Consider the following 16581-nt stretch of genomic DNA (forward strand, 5'->3'; position numbering starts at 1 on the left):
GTATTGGACCATTTTGCCTTGATCCATTTTTTCTTTGAAAACCCAGACCGTAAATGTCTGGGTGCCTACCTTAATCAAACAATATCACTTTCAGGACAACCGGTTTGTTGCCCAGGTGTGAGCTGTTTGTTTACCAAAATGGAACTGTTTTGGCAAAGCCTGGCAATATCGGCTCCTATATACTAAACAACGAAAAAAACATGTACGCATGCAGAAACGCTTTTCATCAAAGGAGGGGGATATTTTGTACAGATACAACTTACTGATTCAGTTCATTGACGACGAATATAGTTTTTTTCATTTCTCCTCTGTATGTTGATATACAGTTCGCCATTCGTTGCTCTGTATTGTGTTTTAAATTTGAAAATTGTTGCTCACAAAAGGCCAGAATGTTTGATATCGAAAAAAAGTCACTATTTTGCCTGTATATGCGATCTACATGATCAAACGCAATTGCGTATATGACAAAATAATCAAACTATAAATTTGTGATTGTTTATATTTTGAATTATCGGGAACATATCCATACGCTAGCTTGTGATATATTAAAAAAACAACTCAAAATATGAACGAAAACTATTACATATAGTAACTTCATATTCCCAGATACTATAGAGAAATTCCGATATGTGATGAATTGAATTCCTTAATGATTTGCTTATTCTAAATTTAGAAGTGTATTTATATATTAAAATATGCCACTAAAGAGAAAAGTAAAGTGTACTTTTTGTAATTAACTTTCCGTACGCAAGAAGTGTATCAATTACGTTTGCCCATGTGTGTTTTATATACTGTATGTTAAGTGTTTGGTAACCTCTTCTTTTCATTCGAATCTAATCAAATTTGCAGAAATATGCTTAAAATGGTTGCTATTTATATGCAAATAATCATAATTATTAAGTTATAATTGAAATTAACAGTAAATTTAGAGTGATAGTTGCTTCAAGTATACATCAGCATTGGTGTCTATGACACAAAGCAGTTATTACACCCACAACCCACGTGATTGAAATGATACAACCCGCTCGTGAATTATTCCATTCACTCTGGTAGCGGCTGTAGTATGCCAGTAACGTGTTACATAGTAAACAACGCGTAAGGTCCTTGTTTTTGGTCATGGGCAAAGAATATTATTCGCAATTCCACTTTCGTTATATGCAAATTACGACAGAAATTTTAAACGGATTTTAACTGTTCCACAAAGATAATTCTCTTTTTGTCATTTTATCATAAGACAATGCGAACGTGTTCATGCCATTAAACGATGATACGTCTAAACATGATAACTCCTGCATATCAAATGGCCCATGTACTAAATACGGAATGAATGTGACTTGTCGTGCATCTCGTTAGCCATATTAAGAGTCTAAACACAGCACGGAACCAACACATAGAATTCAACAATCAGCTAGCGAGATCATGTCCAAGGTCACCAACATTTCGTTCTGTCAGTAGGAAATTCTATTACGAAGTGATAAACAAGCGTAAGTAATATTTGAAATAGAATTTACTGATATTAACCTATATCTGATGGTGATCTTTACAAATAAAAATGATAATGCAATTCAGACTGTAAAATGTTTACGATAAGAACATATAATTAAACAAAAAAGGGTCTAGGATCCGTTTAAAACAATGCGCTATACACCCTTTTCAAATGACGAGAATATGATTAAACGACATCTTTTAAAATATACTTTAATGCTCAACATTGCTCATGGCTAGATCACTAATGAAAACATGTCGAACAGATGTCGAACAGAGCCCCTTTCCTCTGGGGGCTGGTGCTGCTGATAGCCAGTGTTGTAAGAAGTGATTACGAGTGTGTTTGTAACTACAACGTCGAAACAGCGGTACAACCTGATGTATGTATGTCATTGACTCCATACATAAGTTTAAAAAAAAAATAAAAAAATGAATCTTGAATATTTCTGAATAATCCTTTAGACACCTGACTACCACTTAAGAATCACTTTCAATCAAACTTATGCTGTTATTATCATTCTATGGACGTAAGCAAATGACCTCCCTCCCAGAATGTATTTTACATGCATGAACGTTTGTAAAATATACGTGCTTCCTAGAAGTAATGACCTAAGGGTAGGTTTATAACGAATATATATACTATATACCTCAAAATTATAATATAAAAAGAAGCAGAGATAACTAATAGTAAAGCAATTTCTAAAACCACGCGGTATATAGTAAGCACTACAAGTGATTACCAATCTTAAAACAAATCTCGTGTAACTAAACTTAAAACAGTGTTTTCAATACTTGATTTATTGATATAGAAAATTAAAATTGCTTATAATGGTTTTGATTATGCAATAACAAAGACCATTGTAAAATATAGAGGATATTTGTTTATTTCAGTGTAAGATCGTATTTTATTTCACGAGGTTCATAAAAAACATATTTTCACGAGTGGCGAAGTATGTAGTTTTTGTATGATCACGAGTGAAATTAAATACGATCTTACATTGAAATAAACAAATTTTCTGTTTCTTTTATGCTTATTTTCGGAGTGTTTTTATTTATTTCTGAATTACCCCTTTTTTGAAAAGGGTGGGCTTTACGCCGCTACCCGTGGGGCGCCCCTCATGCATAATTATAGCTGTCATTTTTTCTACTTTCGGTTTGCTGAGAAATAGTTCTCTGTTTTTCATTCTTATAGCTTAATATTCGCTCGTTTTTTATTGCAAAGCTTTATGAACAGTAAACAATGACGTATTATTAGTGCACACATGTTCCAAAAATAATGAAAACACTTTTTATTTTAAGATGGACATGAAAACATAACCAAATTACTACGCCGCTATTTAAAGAATGAAAATTTGGAAGGTCAAATGTGTTAGCAAAACAAATGTGGATACTCATTGGATTTTAATCATTTTTCTTAGTTTAAGACTGCATGTACGTGTGTTTTTATAGTAAGTTAATATTTAGTCATTTTACTGTCAGAGACCAGTCTGTTTCGCTTTAAAATGTTTGTTTTCCAGATAAAGAGTAAATGCCACGTTAGTTTGTTGATACATTTTGAGGTGTGGGTGGCGTAAAAAATATCGGACCTATCTGTAAATTGTTGTGTGAATTCTCCAGGAAACTCAATTTACGTACTCCAATGGTTAACAGTTCAAAATACATTTGAACGATGATATAAAATTTTATTTATGTTCGAACAGTTGTTTTTGTCTGTAATTTGTTTGGTATGAAAGCAAATGTTCGAACATTCAGCTTCAAAGATCAGTAAAATGTTTGATAAACAGGATAACCGGTAATAAACGGTAAGTTGTTAATTTCCAATTATATATTTATCTAAATTTATAAAACATTTCTTTTATATTTTTTTAATATTTTTTTATATAATTTATTGAAGTCCAGTAGGCAAGTACATGTAACAACAAAGGAATTTAAAGTTGTTCTGAAAGTTGATCTTCACTCCTTATTTTGCAGTGAAAATATCAAATTGATATATTTACTGTTGTTATTTCACTGGTTAAACCCCATATTTCATCGAAAAGCATGAAAGAAATAATAATACTACATGTACTAAACTAAACATAAAAAATAACCTTTAATTTAATCCCACTTTAAAAGCTTGTATACTTCCGTTTATGAACATCTTACACTCGAATGTGTAACATTCATACAATTCCTGTTTCCAACAGGCAAAGATTAATAAGAATGTCCATATATAAATGAATTCCAGCTGTTCAAAATTCGTACACCATTTATGGCTTCTGTCATCAGGCGTCCACTTCCGGCCAGGCTCTCGGATACATGTACGAGTTCGATTGTAAGGCCTTGGGTCACCAGTCCACTGTACCTGATTGGCTAGTAATTCAGTTTGAACACAAGGTTATTTTATTTTATGTTTTAATACCATACCTAATCAAATCGTGGGTTTAAGTATTATTTAATATTGGTACGGTTTGAGTCTCATATGGAGCAAGGCAAACACTTAAAGGGGATTACTATTTCCGTCGGCGTCAGCGTCGAACGCGTCGTCTCCGGCATCACACGTTTGTTTCTGATCATTGTTGTAGAGTCTTTAGACTTATTATTCCACCTATAAATTTGTGGGTTAGTTTTTGATTAACTAGTAAACTGCACCTTAACCCTCTCGAAAAATGATCACATAATTAGTGTTATATTTCCAAAGCTTACTTGTTAATTATTGATATAGTTAAGCCAAATCTGAGGTTGTGTATACATACACTTGTTTTAACCTCCGGGGATCGCGTATTGAGATGACCGTTCCGCTGTAATGACCCTCACATTTCTTAATTATAATATTGTTTATTGTATGACCTGTCTGTGTTATTTGCACGCTATGCGTCTCTCGTGCAGTAACGGTTAGGCCTTTAACATGTTTCATTATGAAGGCTCTTTATTTACTGTTGTCCATCGATTAGTGCAACTCATACTGTATTGTTTATTTGTACAATTAACTATTTTTCATAACCGTTTAACTCCAGTACGGATTTATCCACAAAGACAGTAACATCGAGTTACAGACGTGTCCTGGAAATCCACCTGACTCGGACCAAGGTTTCTATTGAAATACTTGCTAAATAGGATTATTTGCATTGTGTTTCTCGTTCGTTTTTCATTTGGCATTTATCATTGTGCCAGTTGACATGTTTAGGTGGATTTCTGACTAGTAGGCTTGTCCCTGTAAGTTCCATCGCATTATTGCTTAAGAAAAGAATTCACTTCTCTTTTTTATAGATGAGGTAGTTTCAAATTATGATACTCAAATGAACCATTTTCCAACGATTGTTAAAGCTGGTTCAAAATGATTTAATAATTAATACAATGAATTTATTTTCCCTTGACTGAATATGCTTTCATGGTATAAAACTGATTGTTTCTTTGGTTTGTTTAAAGTTTAGCAAAATGTTTATTAATTGGTTAATATTTATCCAATAAATACAGTTATTCAATCAAATTGTGTATATATGCAAAGTAGCCAAGATATAACTTTCGGACAACTTACCCAGTTTTATACAATTGGTTGCAGATCTAATTGAGTTTTAAGGGCACTCAAATGAAACATATAGCATACTTAGTAACTCTTTTTAGCATACATTTCTTATACTTATACGAATGATAGTTTTTCTTTTATTTCTAATCAACCTATCCATTGGTATTTTTTTTTAAATATACAAATGATACCATCGTCTTACATAATTTATATCTAAACTGTTTATATCATTAGTCCACCAAACCACAGCGGAGATCACCTCTACCACGACTCCACAGCCGACAACTCCACAGCCGACAACTTTATTGCCTACCACATCTACAACACCAGAAACAACAACTTCAATAACAACAACGACATCAATGACGACAACAACACAAACTACAACAACAACAACGACACCAACCCCTACAACAGTTACAACAACACTGCCAACCCCTAAACCAACCCCTACAACAGCAACAACAACACATTCACCTACAACCACAACAATTCCAACAAGCACTCCAACAACTGCAACAACTACTTCTCCTCCTACTACTACTACAGCACCAAGGCTGACCACCACTCCAAGCACAACACCAACGACAGAATCAACAACAGCAATGACATTGTCGACAGCTTCCGTGGCCTGTAAGGATTATCTGTCTTTTGTTGGATTTTTATTAGAATAATTGTTTGCGTCAGTGTTTCTCAGAGTTTACCCTTTGTATTATAAAGGTTGTTTCATGTTAACCAAAGTTTTAAGAGTATTCATATCGTAACTTTGATAATATTAAAATTTGAATACTGGCGGTTTTATTTGGACGACTGTATACAGATGTATAGCTTTTGTCATTGCGCTGTTAAATCGTTTTGAACCAGCTCAAAGCATATTCAAATTAATAAGACCCTTTATCAAACTAAACAAATCATGGTTTTACTTTGCTGCCGACCGGGCTGAATTAAACGGAAGAGCAAAGCGGAACAAAATAGGAGCTTTGTACGAACTATACAAAATGTATGTTTATCTGACTGAGTAAAGAGGCGATACAATTGTGACAAGTGATTGCATATTAAATGTTCAAATACCTAAGTCGATGAAAGCAGCCATATTGACTGCTCCTCCACAAAAAAATACAACATAAAGATACTTTTTCAGTAAAGGTTTTTATTTCCCTTGTTGTGTTTTGCTTATGGTTAAATAGGCTCATTCAAGACAGGTGACAGCATTTCCTTTAGTTCATGGTGTGCAACGAGAATGAAATTAAAGATAATGTATATTTCCATTTTCAGATGCGTACAATTGTTCGGCAACCCATTTTAACTACGCAGCGCATGAACATGGGACCCTATTCACGGTTGGCAGAACATGCTACGAGATTGTTCCTGTACATCACACCTGGTCATATGCGGAATCCGACTGTAAACAGAGAGGCGGCCACCTTGCGCACATATCCGACAGTTATCACCAAACTGCCGTCTACGACGTGGTCAGGCAATACCATGGAGACAATGTTTGGATTGGTCTAAACGACAAAAACCATGAAGAAAACTTCGAATGGACATCAGGTTATTTATGCATTTATCAATAAGTTGGGATTTCTTTTATTACTTCTTTTATTTCGCTTGAATAGCATAGCAAAGCATATATTTAATGTTATAAAACGTCTTCGGCAGCAGCATCGTTTTCAGCGTCGTTGTTCAATGCGTCACATCTTTTGCCTGACATCCATTTTTATCGATTTGTAACCATTCTTTGCGAAAATAGAATTGGTTATTTTTTCTCAACAAACTTTTATAATCAGCAGGATTTCTGACTATATTCACGTCAGTTATGTCCCTTAAGATGCCAAAGTGATTTCCCCTTGTTTACCTGTCTTACTCCCGCATGTTCTTATACATTGTGTGTATCGCATCTACCACCCAGTTTAGTGATAACGTGTATACATTTTACTCAATGCACGGTTTGTTCCCATAACATCAGTATTTATCATCTAATCAATATCGAACCCTGTTAAAATGATTATGCGTGTTAAAATTCTTATTATCATGCTTGCTAAACCTCTCTGTCATTGTCTTTTACATTTAAAAACGGTATTGTTTGCAGACAATATGGGACATTTATAATCGAATCGAAGACTAGTTAATTGATTGTGACACATATAACTATTTTAATATTTTTACTGGTATAAGCATCTTCTTTTCAATCTTTAACAATAATCAGGAGATTAATACAATAATTTGGTTTTGAAACAAACATTTCTAAACAGTTCTTGTTATTTCGCATCAAAAAGACAAATAATACATTGATATATCAAAAGTATTGTTACAGGTTACAGAACACTGAATAGTGTTTCCTATATATTTGAGATAAAACTTGGTCATGTATTAGTGAATTGTTAGAGGAATGTATACAATTTCAAATATGCAGAAACGATATATTCGTTAGAATGGCATGTGTGTTCTACATTTTAAGCGATTATATAATGAACGTCATGTTTCTCCTAAGAAGGAAAACGAAATTTTAAATGTATCACTACAATGACGTAACCAAGCCGTTTTGACTAAATGTCTGGAAGCTTATTTCAAGGTCAGTGAAGTACTGTAAACTCATAACACCCAACTTCCACATCGACGACAAAAAGACATCAGGCATTTTACCTTCCGATAATATAATAATAAACGGCTTACTAATTACAAAACACACACTGTAATAGGCTGTTCAGCACTTCAGTGGTCTTATATGCAAATTTCATATAATTACTTCTTCAACTAATATTATTTCGATTATTTCCGACTAAAATTGGCGGCCCTGCAATCCCGCAACATATTTAGTTTGCAGTGCTGTTTTTCTTATTTCTAAATTTTATTCATCTATGATTTATATTTTTTTTTCAAATAAATGTATATTCAAATTAAAGGCAATACTTAAAGGTTTTATTTATTCTTATGCAAGTGAACTTCGCAAATTGGTAAGCATGTAAAACATATCTTCAGGAGATCCCGTTAATTATACCAACTGGATGCCCGGGCGAAAGGACATTTTCTTCCACGCATTCGAAGACTGTGTCAGTTTAAGTCTAGGACAATATGCAGGAAGGTGGGAAGATGAAGAATGCGGGAACACCTATGGATATGTGTGCGAGTTTGGTAATATATGTTCCTGTATGATGGTATGGAGTAATCGTTATAACTATGTGTATGGATTGCAATATACACAAGCAGCCAAATGAACGTAAACGAACACATTTTGAAAAAACAAACAAACTACTGTTGATCGAAAAGTATTGGATATTGAATTACTTGTTTTATGCATGTTTTGAACACATAATGAAATTATCAATTGTGGATTACATTTGAACTCGTGTGCTTCGATGTGTTTCAAAAACTGAATGATGGACATATAATACATAACGACAGTTTTTTATATTTTCCCCAACTAGACACTGGATTCAGTTCTTACAAAACAGTTCTAATGTTCGACACAAATGGTTGTCATTTCAATTCCATTGATTTAATCTATGTTCCTTATTAATTTTGTACAAAAAGTAAGTTTATTTCAATAATTGTTTTATTTTTCATACGTTAATATATTTAGATTTTTTAGGATTTTTTTCATGAAGAAAAATCCTATTTCTAAAGGTAAGCTGGTTTAGCTAAGGATTAAAATGATATTTGATTTGACTGATACATGTTAAAATTTAGTTATGCTTGCACTATAAAACAGGGTCTGGAATAAAAAGAAATCAGAAATTTTACATCTGATATGCAGTGGTATGCAATATCTCAGTTTAAGTGAAAACTATTTTAAATTGTTTCGGTATAGCCTTTTATGGTGTATTTTGACCTGGATTGTGAAATAAAATGTGTATTTAAAAAGTTGTGTTAAAATAACGGCAAATGAAATGTTTCGATTGGTTCACATTCTAAACGGAGAGGCACCAAATGCGTTTATTTCGCCAGCCAATCAATATATATGTTGAAATCATTTTTTATTTTATTTTATTATTTCGAAATATCTAACGATGTCCCACATACAAATTTTAAGAAACATATAATTAATGAACAATATACAATGAATGATACTTTAAGCAACATATGAAAACAACAATAATTTAATATAAAAATTAGATATTCGAAGTGAAAATAATTTTAATATTGTGACTTAGTATGTTACACACACACACACACACATATATATATATATATATATATATATATATATATATATATATATATATATATATATATATGATTTCAGTCCAGCCCATGTTGCAGAAATTGTGTTATGACGCTAAGTACATTACTATTCTAAAGCATTGAATCATATTAGTTTTATATATCTTTTACAGCGGCTGTTTTGACACCAGTTGACTCGCATGCAACACCGGCACCGACAACATCATCCATAAAGGGTTTATAATTAAAAACTACGTGTACTTATTAATAATCTGTATTTACTAACGAACATTTAAAATAAATGTATTTTGTATGCTCAAGAATTATTTGGTTGATAGTTGTATGTTTTTTAAAAAATCTATTTTAATGGAAAGTTATTAATACTTATCCTTGGCTTGCAATTTTATTTTTAGGAGATATAAACATGTGTCCACCGAAAGCCGTATCCTTAGCACACCGCTATGGAACACTATTAGTACAACATGACAGGAGCTGCTACGAACTGCTGCACAATAAAGTCACCTGGGACCATGGAGAAGCCCTATGTCAGCAGGCAGGGGGACATTTAGCGCACATTAATAACGCACAGGAGCAGAATTACATACAATCATTTATGATGGCGTATAATCCCACAAAAGCCTTTTGGATCGGCTTACATGACAGACAAACTGAGGGACGATTTGAATGGACTGCAGGTATTAGATTAACATTAATTTTGTGAAGCAAAACATGTACTTTTTAAAAGTGACTAAATTAATGAATTAAACTTTACATTTAGCGATCAAATATAAACGTTGTAACATTCGATAACAATGTCTACGTTGCCGTTTTTAATAAAAAAGAAAGACATAAGTCAGTTAAGAAGATTTAATGCGGATATCGAGAGGTTATACTAGTAAATGTAAATGATATTATTTCGATATAAATGAGGGAAAACAAGATACATTTAGCGTGTTCTTGTATTCTAAGACTGTCATTGTTTTAAGTGTACCTGTTTGTGGTTGTTTATTTGTCTAAAACAAAATAAGAATCGGGCATGTCTTTTATTACACCCGTTCAATGTATGTGCTAAATTGAAGTCCGTTACTATAAAAGTACTACAAATATTATTTTAGCTGTTATTTTTTACGTTAGTATGTATCTTCAGGGAGCCTACATTGCTAAACGTTTAAAAACAAATACTTCAATTAGACATTACACATGATATCAAACAAAATTAGTCACATTTAACATTTTGCCGCGGAAATTAGAAACAAGCTTTAAAGGAACACGTAAGTATGAACAGTTAATGCGTTCATGTGACTTAAAATACCAACGGGGGCAAATGGACCTCACCTCCAGACATGGAACGAATTTGCTCTTATGTTACACCTAAACACGTGGGTACCTGTGTTTATATATACGAAGGTACTTTATAAAAATATGTTTGATATAATATGGTGTATTATGTTCAAGATCTATCAACCATTTAAGTACACATACTACGTAGAAACTGGTGGAGTAAAGAAAATGTTACTTAATTTTGATGAAGTTTGTCTTATGTATGGACACCATTGTCTGTTCAGTGTTTTGTTGCTGTAAGAAGATGGCAGAAGGAGATTGACAATAGAAAGCTTTGATATCTGTAATGGGGAATTGATTATATTATGCTGTCTTAGAAAAGGGGCATTTTCCTGTTCTATGGCAATTCTTAAGCCCATTAAAACAATGGTGTGTGGTTGTTTCTAGACAAAGAATAAATGAAATAATTTATTATACAAGAACTTCATTTTTTTACCAGAATTAGGTGATAGATACTTGTTATGTCAAGGTCAAATAACGTGCTTTTGGGGCATATATATGATGCAAGAAATGTGTAAATGCCTGAAACATATACCAATGACAGACTACTCTGAAGGTTTCTGACGATTGATGGATTGACTATAGAATTGCGTTTTTGTACAGGGGTTATATTGTTGGGTTAAACTAAGCAACTGCATCTATTGTGGTTTGCACTAAATTTACCGTAAACAGAACGTTTTGGAAGGTCCTCCTCCATATCAGTCCAGGTGGTTAATTTGCGCACGTGGGTAAATTTGCTTAAAAGTCAAATATTGTCATATAAGCGCAACAAAAGATAACTTTATTTGATTTATTGTAATCATTTACATGTATTTCTCAAACCGATTCAATTACAGTGAGCAGCCGACTTTGGAAGAGATTATACCGTACTATGTGTCAGATAGATAGATAGGTAGGTAGGTAGGTAGGTAGGTAGGTGGGTAGGTGGGTAGGTGGGTAGGTGGGTGGGTAGGTAGGTAGGTAGGTAGGTAGGTAGGTAGGTAGGTAGGTAGGTTTATTTCAGCATAAAATGTACATAGCATGGAATTAAACACATGATAAATAATATCAGGAATAAAATATATCCATGTTAACTGCATTATATATCTAAGGATAACACAAAAAGGGATTGATAATCCCTTATTTCCATTGTGGTCTTTATATAACAAACTAGTTGACATAGGAAGACATGCTATTAAGAAATTATAATTAAAAATAAATAAATAAAAAAATATCACAGTAGAAGACTGATTATGTATTAATTGTATTGCATATTTAAATCTAAATAATAATATGTTAGGTAAAATAAGAAGTATCACAGTGTATCACAATTGAAGTGCTGTTCAAATACTAGATTAACAGAATGTATTCAACAATGGACAATAAAACAAGACATAAATATCCATGAATAATAGGTATGCTAAAATTAAAAATGTAAGATTACCTTTGACATGAACCTATCTATTACAATATAAAATACATGATATATGAACAGCTCTAGTCCAACAAATATGTTTTAAGGGAAGATTTAAAACACTTCAAAGACCTGCTGAACCTTATTTCCTTAGGGAGATCATTCCATAGTGAGCATCCTCGGTAAGCAAAGGATTTCTTACCAAAACTATTGACCTTTGGATATGAAAAACGCCTACTATCCATAAAATCAGTGCCCTGAGATGTAGCGGCATTCTGAATCTAGTTTTATAATTGTGTGCCACACTAACGGGGTTAAAATGTTCACTTAGGTATGAAGAGGCCAATTTGGAATGAATCTTAAAAACATGACAAAGAGTTATAAAATCAACCCTTTTGTCCACAGGTAACCAGTTAAGATAATTAAACTGAGATTTTCCAATGTGGGACCTAGATTCTAAATTTAAAACAAATCTCATTAGTTTGTTTTGTGTGACCTGAAGCTTATTACGCAAGTCTTGGTTAACAGAATAAAACCAGATGGTAGAGGCAAAGTCTAGATGGCACTGAATAAGGGACATGACCAGTAACCTTTTTGTGTGCTGGGTAAGGTACTCACGCATCCTAAATAAGAATTTTAACCTTGTATTTGCCTTTTTCATGACCGACCTAGCCATGTCCTCAAAAGACAAGCAATTATCAATGGTTGCGCCCAAATATTTTACTGAAGTTTTACATTCAATTGGCAAACCTTTGCAAGTCACGTTTAGATTGCCTTTAGATTTAAGCCTCTGTTTTGACCCGAATAAAATAGTTTCTGTTTTACCCAAATGCAGAGATAGCTTATTACAGATAAGCCACTCACTAACAAGTTCTAATTCTTCAGAAAGGCTAGACTCTAAATCTTCTGTACTTTTGCCTGACACTAAAATTGCGGAATCATCGGCGTATAGGAGCAGCTTATTTCTGACAACAGCTGGCATATCATTCACGTAAATTAAAAATAAAAGTGGACCTAATATTGATCCTTGTGGGACACCACATGTGACCTTTGATTGAGAGGATAAAGTACCAGAGACTGAAACAAGTTGGTGACGGTCGGACAGGTATGAGGAAAACCATCGTGTTGTTGACTCGTTCAGACCAATGGCTATAAGTTTCATTAGAAGAATATCATGGTTGACCGTATCAAACGCTTTCTGTAAGTCTATGAGCACCATGCCAACAAGATTTCCTTTATCCATATTAAAACGTAGGTAATCGGTCAAATGAATGAGGCATGTCTCAGTAGAATACTTGCGTCTAAAACCGGACTGTAAACTATACAGAAGTTCATTGTTTGTCAAATATTCCTCAACTTGGTCATAGATAACCTTTTCTAAGACCTTAGATATGGTGTTTAAAATGGAGACTGGACGATAATTCCCAACTTCAGTTTTGTCGTTTTTCTTAAACAAAGGAACAACACGTGCAGACTTAAGGTCTACTGGTACGACTCCTTGAATGATGGATAGGTTAATTATATGTGCAAGGGGGTTTGCTATAATGTTTGATGAGTCCTTAACAAACTTCGAGGGAATACCATCAAGACCAGTTGCCTTGTTGGAGCTAAGGCTGTCCAAGAATTTCGATACTTTACTTTCTGTAACTATTGAAGTACCAAAACTGTTTGGTTTTACACCTTTGGACGAATAATATTGAAAAACAAAATTTCTGCCAAATCTGTTTACACACTTTGGCAGTTTATCAACAAGCTTTGCAGCAACAGTTGTGTAAAAGACATTAAAAGCTTCAGCTACCTTGGATTTATCAAAACAAATTTCACCATTAACATTCAAACCAATGCTGGAAGAGGACTGGCTCTTCTTGGAAGGCAAACCAAGCTGTTTAAGGCTCTTCCATATAGACTTTGAATCATTTTTATTACATTCAAGTGTGTTCTTAAAATAAATAATCAATGTTTTGTTATCAATGTTTTTCGTAACCATCTTACTTACTTCATCATATTTAAGGCGACCCAGTGACGTACACAAACTGGATACCTGGTCATACCGACAACTTTGTGAGTCACAACCTCGAGGATTGTGTGGCATTTGTACCATACAAAGGGGGGATATGGGACGATATCCCCTGTGGATCACAGAGCTTCTTTGGTGGTGACACTGGAGAGACGCATCTCTCCCTTTGTGAATACAGTACGTGTTTTATTTACACTTGGTCACCCTTTTTCTACAACTCTTGTCAACAATGGTAATTCTTGCTGAGATATGTACATGAATCAATTGATGGAGCAAATAATTTATACATTACATCGTACTTACAAAATTAACTTCCTCCATTCTATGCACTGAAAAGGGAAATAATTCGTATGTGTTTGATATTTTAGACATCGCAGCCAGTGGGGGTGTGCTAGTAGGACGTTGAAGTCTTTATACTGTATTTTGTGTAGTTGTGCATATTACATCAATAAAAACAGATTTCCGCTTCACTTTGGATATTTGAAATGAAAAAAGAATGACAACAAAAATATCTCCTTTATTACAGATTTACAATAAATACCCTGTATACGTATAGTGTTGCCATTTGATATCGGATTTATAAACTGTTGATTTCGCGTGTGTGTTATCTTTTCGCGAATACTTATATTCCCTGAAATTTTATTTCAATTTCGTTAAACGTCATTGTTATTAAACGCTCGAAATGACAATATACAGCGAAAGTTACGTCACATCACTTTATACCTTACACGCACAATTATTATTAAATATTAGTAAAGTTTTTATGTTGCAAACTTTGGTTTCTGCTTGTGTGTACAGGGTAGGTAGCCTAGTGCGCATTTGCAAATTTACTTTCACATTGTAAGGCCTTCTTAAAGCTGCACTTTCACAGATTCACCGTTTTAACTACTTTTTTATTTTTGTCTTTGAATGAGCCAATCTTGGCGTAAATGTCTTCAAACCAGTGATTTAAGATTGCTAACAAAAGATCAGGTGGCAGATTTCCATATTTTGTTCGAAAAATAAATGATGTTTTATGACTAAAATCGTTATTAACGGCTTAAGAAATGTGCATTAAACATCAATTTTCGAACTTAAATATGACAATCTGATATCTGACCTTGTGTTAGCAGTCTTATATCACTGGTTTACATGCATTTTCGCATAAATTGGCGCGTTCCAAGACAACAAATGAAAATGTTGTCAAAAGTTTAATCTGTGAAAGTGCATGCTGCACTCTCATAGATTGACAGTTTTGACAGTTTTGACTTTTTTGTCTTTGATTTTTTGTGTTAAAGAATGGAAACCAGTGATATAAAACGGCTTAAAGAAGATCACATCGCAGTTTTTCATATCTAAGTTCAAAATTGATGTTGTATGGCTAGAAGCGTAACTAACAGTTAAGGAAAAATGCAAATATCAGTACTTTTCGAAACAATTTAGATCTATTCGTTAGTGAGTTATCCTAAATGACTGAATTGGAGGCATTGATACCAAATCAGCTGATTCCGAGACAAAAATTAAATAGTAAAAACTGTCAATCTGTGAGAGTACAGCTTTAAACTAAAATAATAGTTATTGTAAACTATTTTTATGCTATGAAATTTTACTTAAGTCGGTTAATCTGTAGAACCTCTCGTCGCTTTCATACACTTATAGTGCTCTCGTTCTGTCGTCCCGTGCAAAATGTATGGTTGCTGATTTCTATCATCTGTAAGCATTTTCTCGGCGAAAGGACTAAACTGCAAAATTGTGAAAATATGTCCCCACAATTCGAAAATACGCCGAGACGCGGAGTGAAAATCAGCCATCTAGGATATAGACTTCACGAAAGCAACTCAAAGTGACACAACTTTAACACACCAAACGGACTGAAGTACTCGATCGTCCTGACTGGGGCGGGGACTATGTTTAGGATATCAACCGACTCACGTCATAATTCCTATTTTTCACCGAGTGATTACAGAAGTCAGTATTTTAACAAGTACAGAACATAACAGAAAATTTATTTTTGACTTAAGCATAAACAGCTCATCGTCAAATAACACAAATATAAAACAGAAATATAGTATAGATACAATCAATCAATCAAAACATACATAGTTGCAGTATAACCCTTTTGAATGATTTTTGTATTATAGACATATATTTTTGAAACTAAAAAGTGAAAATAAAAAGAGGAAAACATAAACCAAGTTACACACAAATCAGCGTGCATGATGGTTGATATGAAATTGAGAATGTTAAATATTTATTTAACATATATACCTTGTAAATTGCGAAAAGCAATAGAATGAGACATGAAAATAGAAGCAACATTGCCGTTTAAAAAGGAGTCTAAAAAAGTCTACAAAAATATCACAGAAAAATCAATCTGATAAACCAGCAACAGAGAAACAAAACAAAAAAAATGTAAAAAGGTAATACAAAGACATATACAATTCGTCTTGATTTTGGTGATAATTCATGAATAAAACAATCAAGCACTGTTCTTTCTTATTTCAAAGGCTTTTAAACAAAATCTTACTATTTTAACAAGAAGTGATATATTATCAGTTTGCAGTAGAGAAATAAACTTAGCCATATTAGGATGTTCTGAAAAGTATCTTGTTATATAATATATAATATTTACGAACATCAGCATACAATGGACATTTTAAGACAAAATGGAACTTGTCTTCCAAATCGTTTTAGTTACAA

The 16581-nt window shown here is 33.3% G+C and overlaps 1 protein-coding gene across 1 annotated transcript; it reads left to right on the plus strand.

Moving 5' to 3' along the window:
- The first annotated feature begins 1751 nt into the window (after positions 1-1751).
- On the plus strand, positions 1752-14308 carry LOC128246333 (aggrecan core protein-like). Its single transcript, XM_052964525.1, has 9 exons — positions 1752-1865; positions 3754-3861; positions 4482-4554; positions 5225-5623; positions 6266-6541; positions 7970-8122; positions 9565-9846; positions 13897-14079; positions 14271-14308. Exons 1-9 carry the CDS (start codon positions 1752-1754, stop codon positions 14306-14308), a joined length of 1626 nt encoding a protein of 541 aa, XP_052820485.1.
- Positions 14309-16581: the final 2273 nt, after the last annotated feature.

This window comes from Mya arenaria, chromosome 9 (genome assembly GCF_026914265.1).
Source record: "Mya arenaria isolate MELC-2E11 chromosome 9, ASM2691426v1".
In the NCBI taxonomy this organism is placed as follows: domain Eukaryota; kingdom Metazoa; phylum Mollusca; class Bivalvia; order Myida; family Myidae; genus Mya; species Mya arenaria.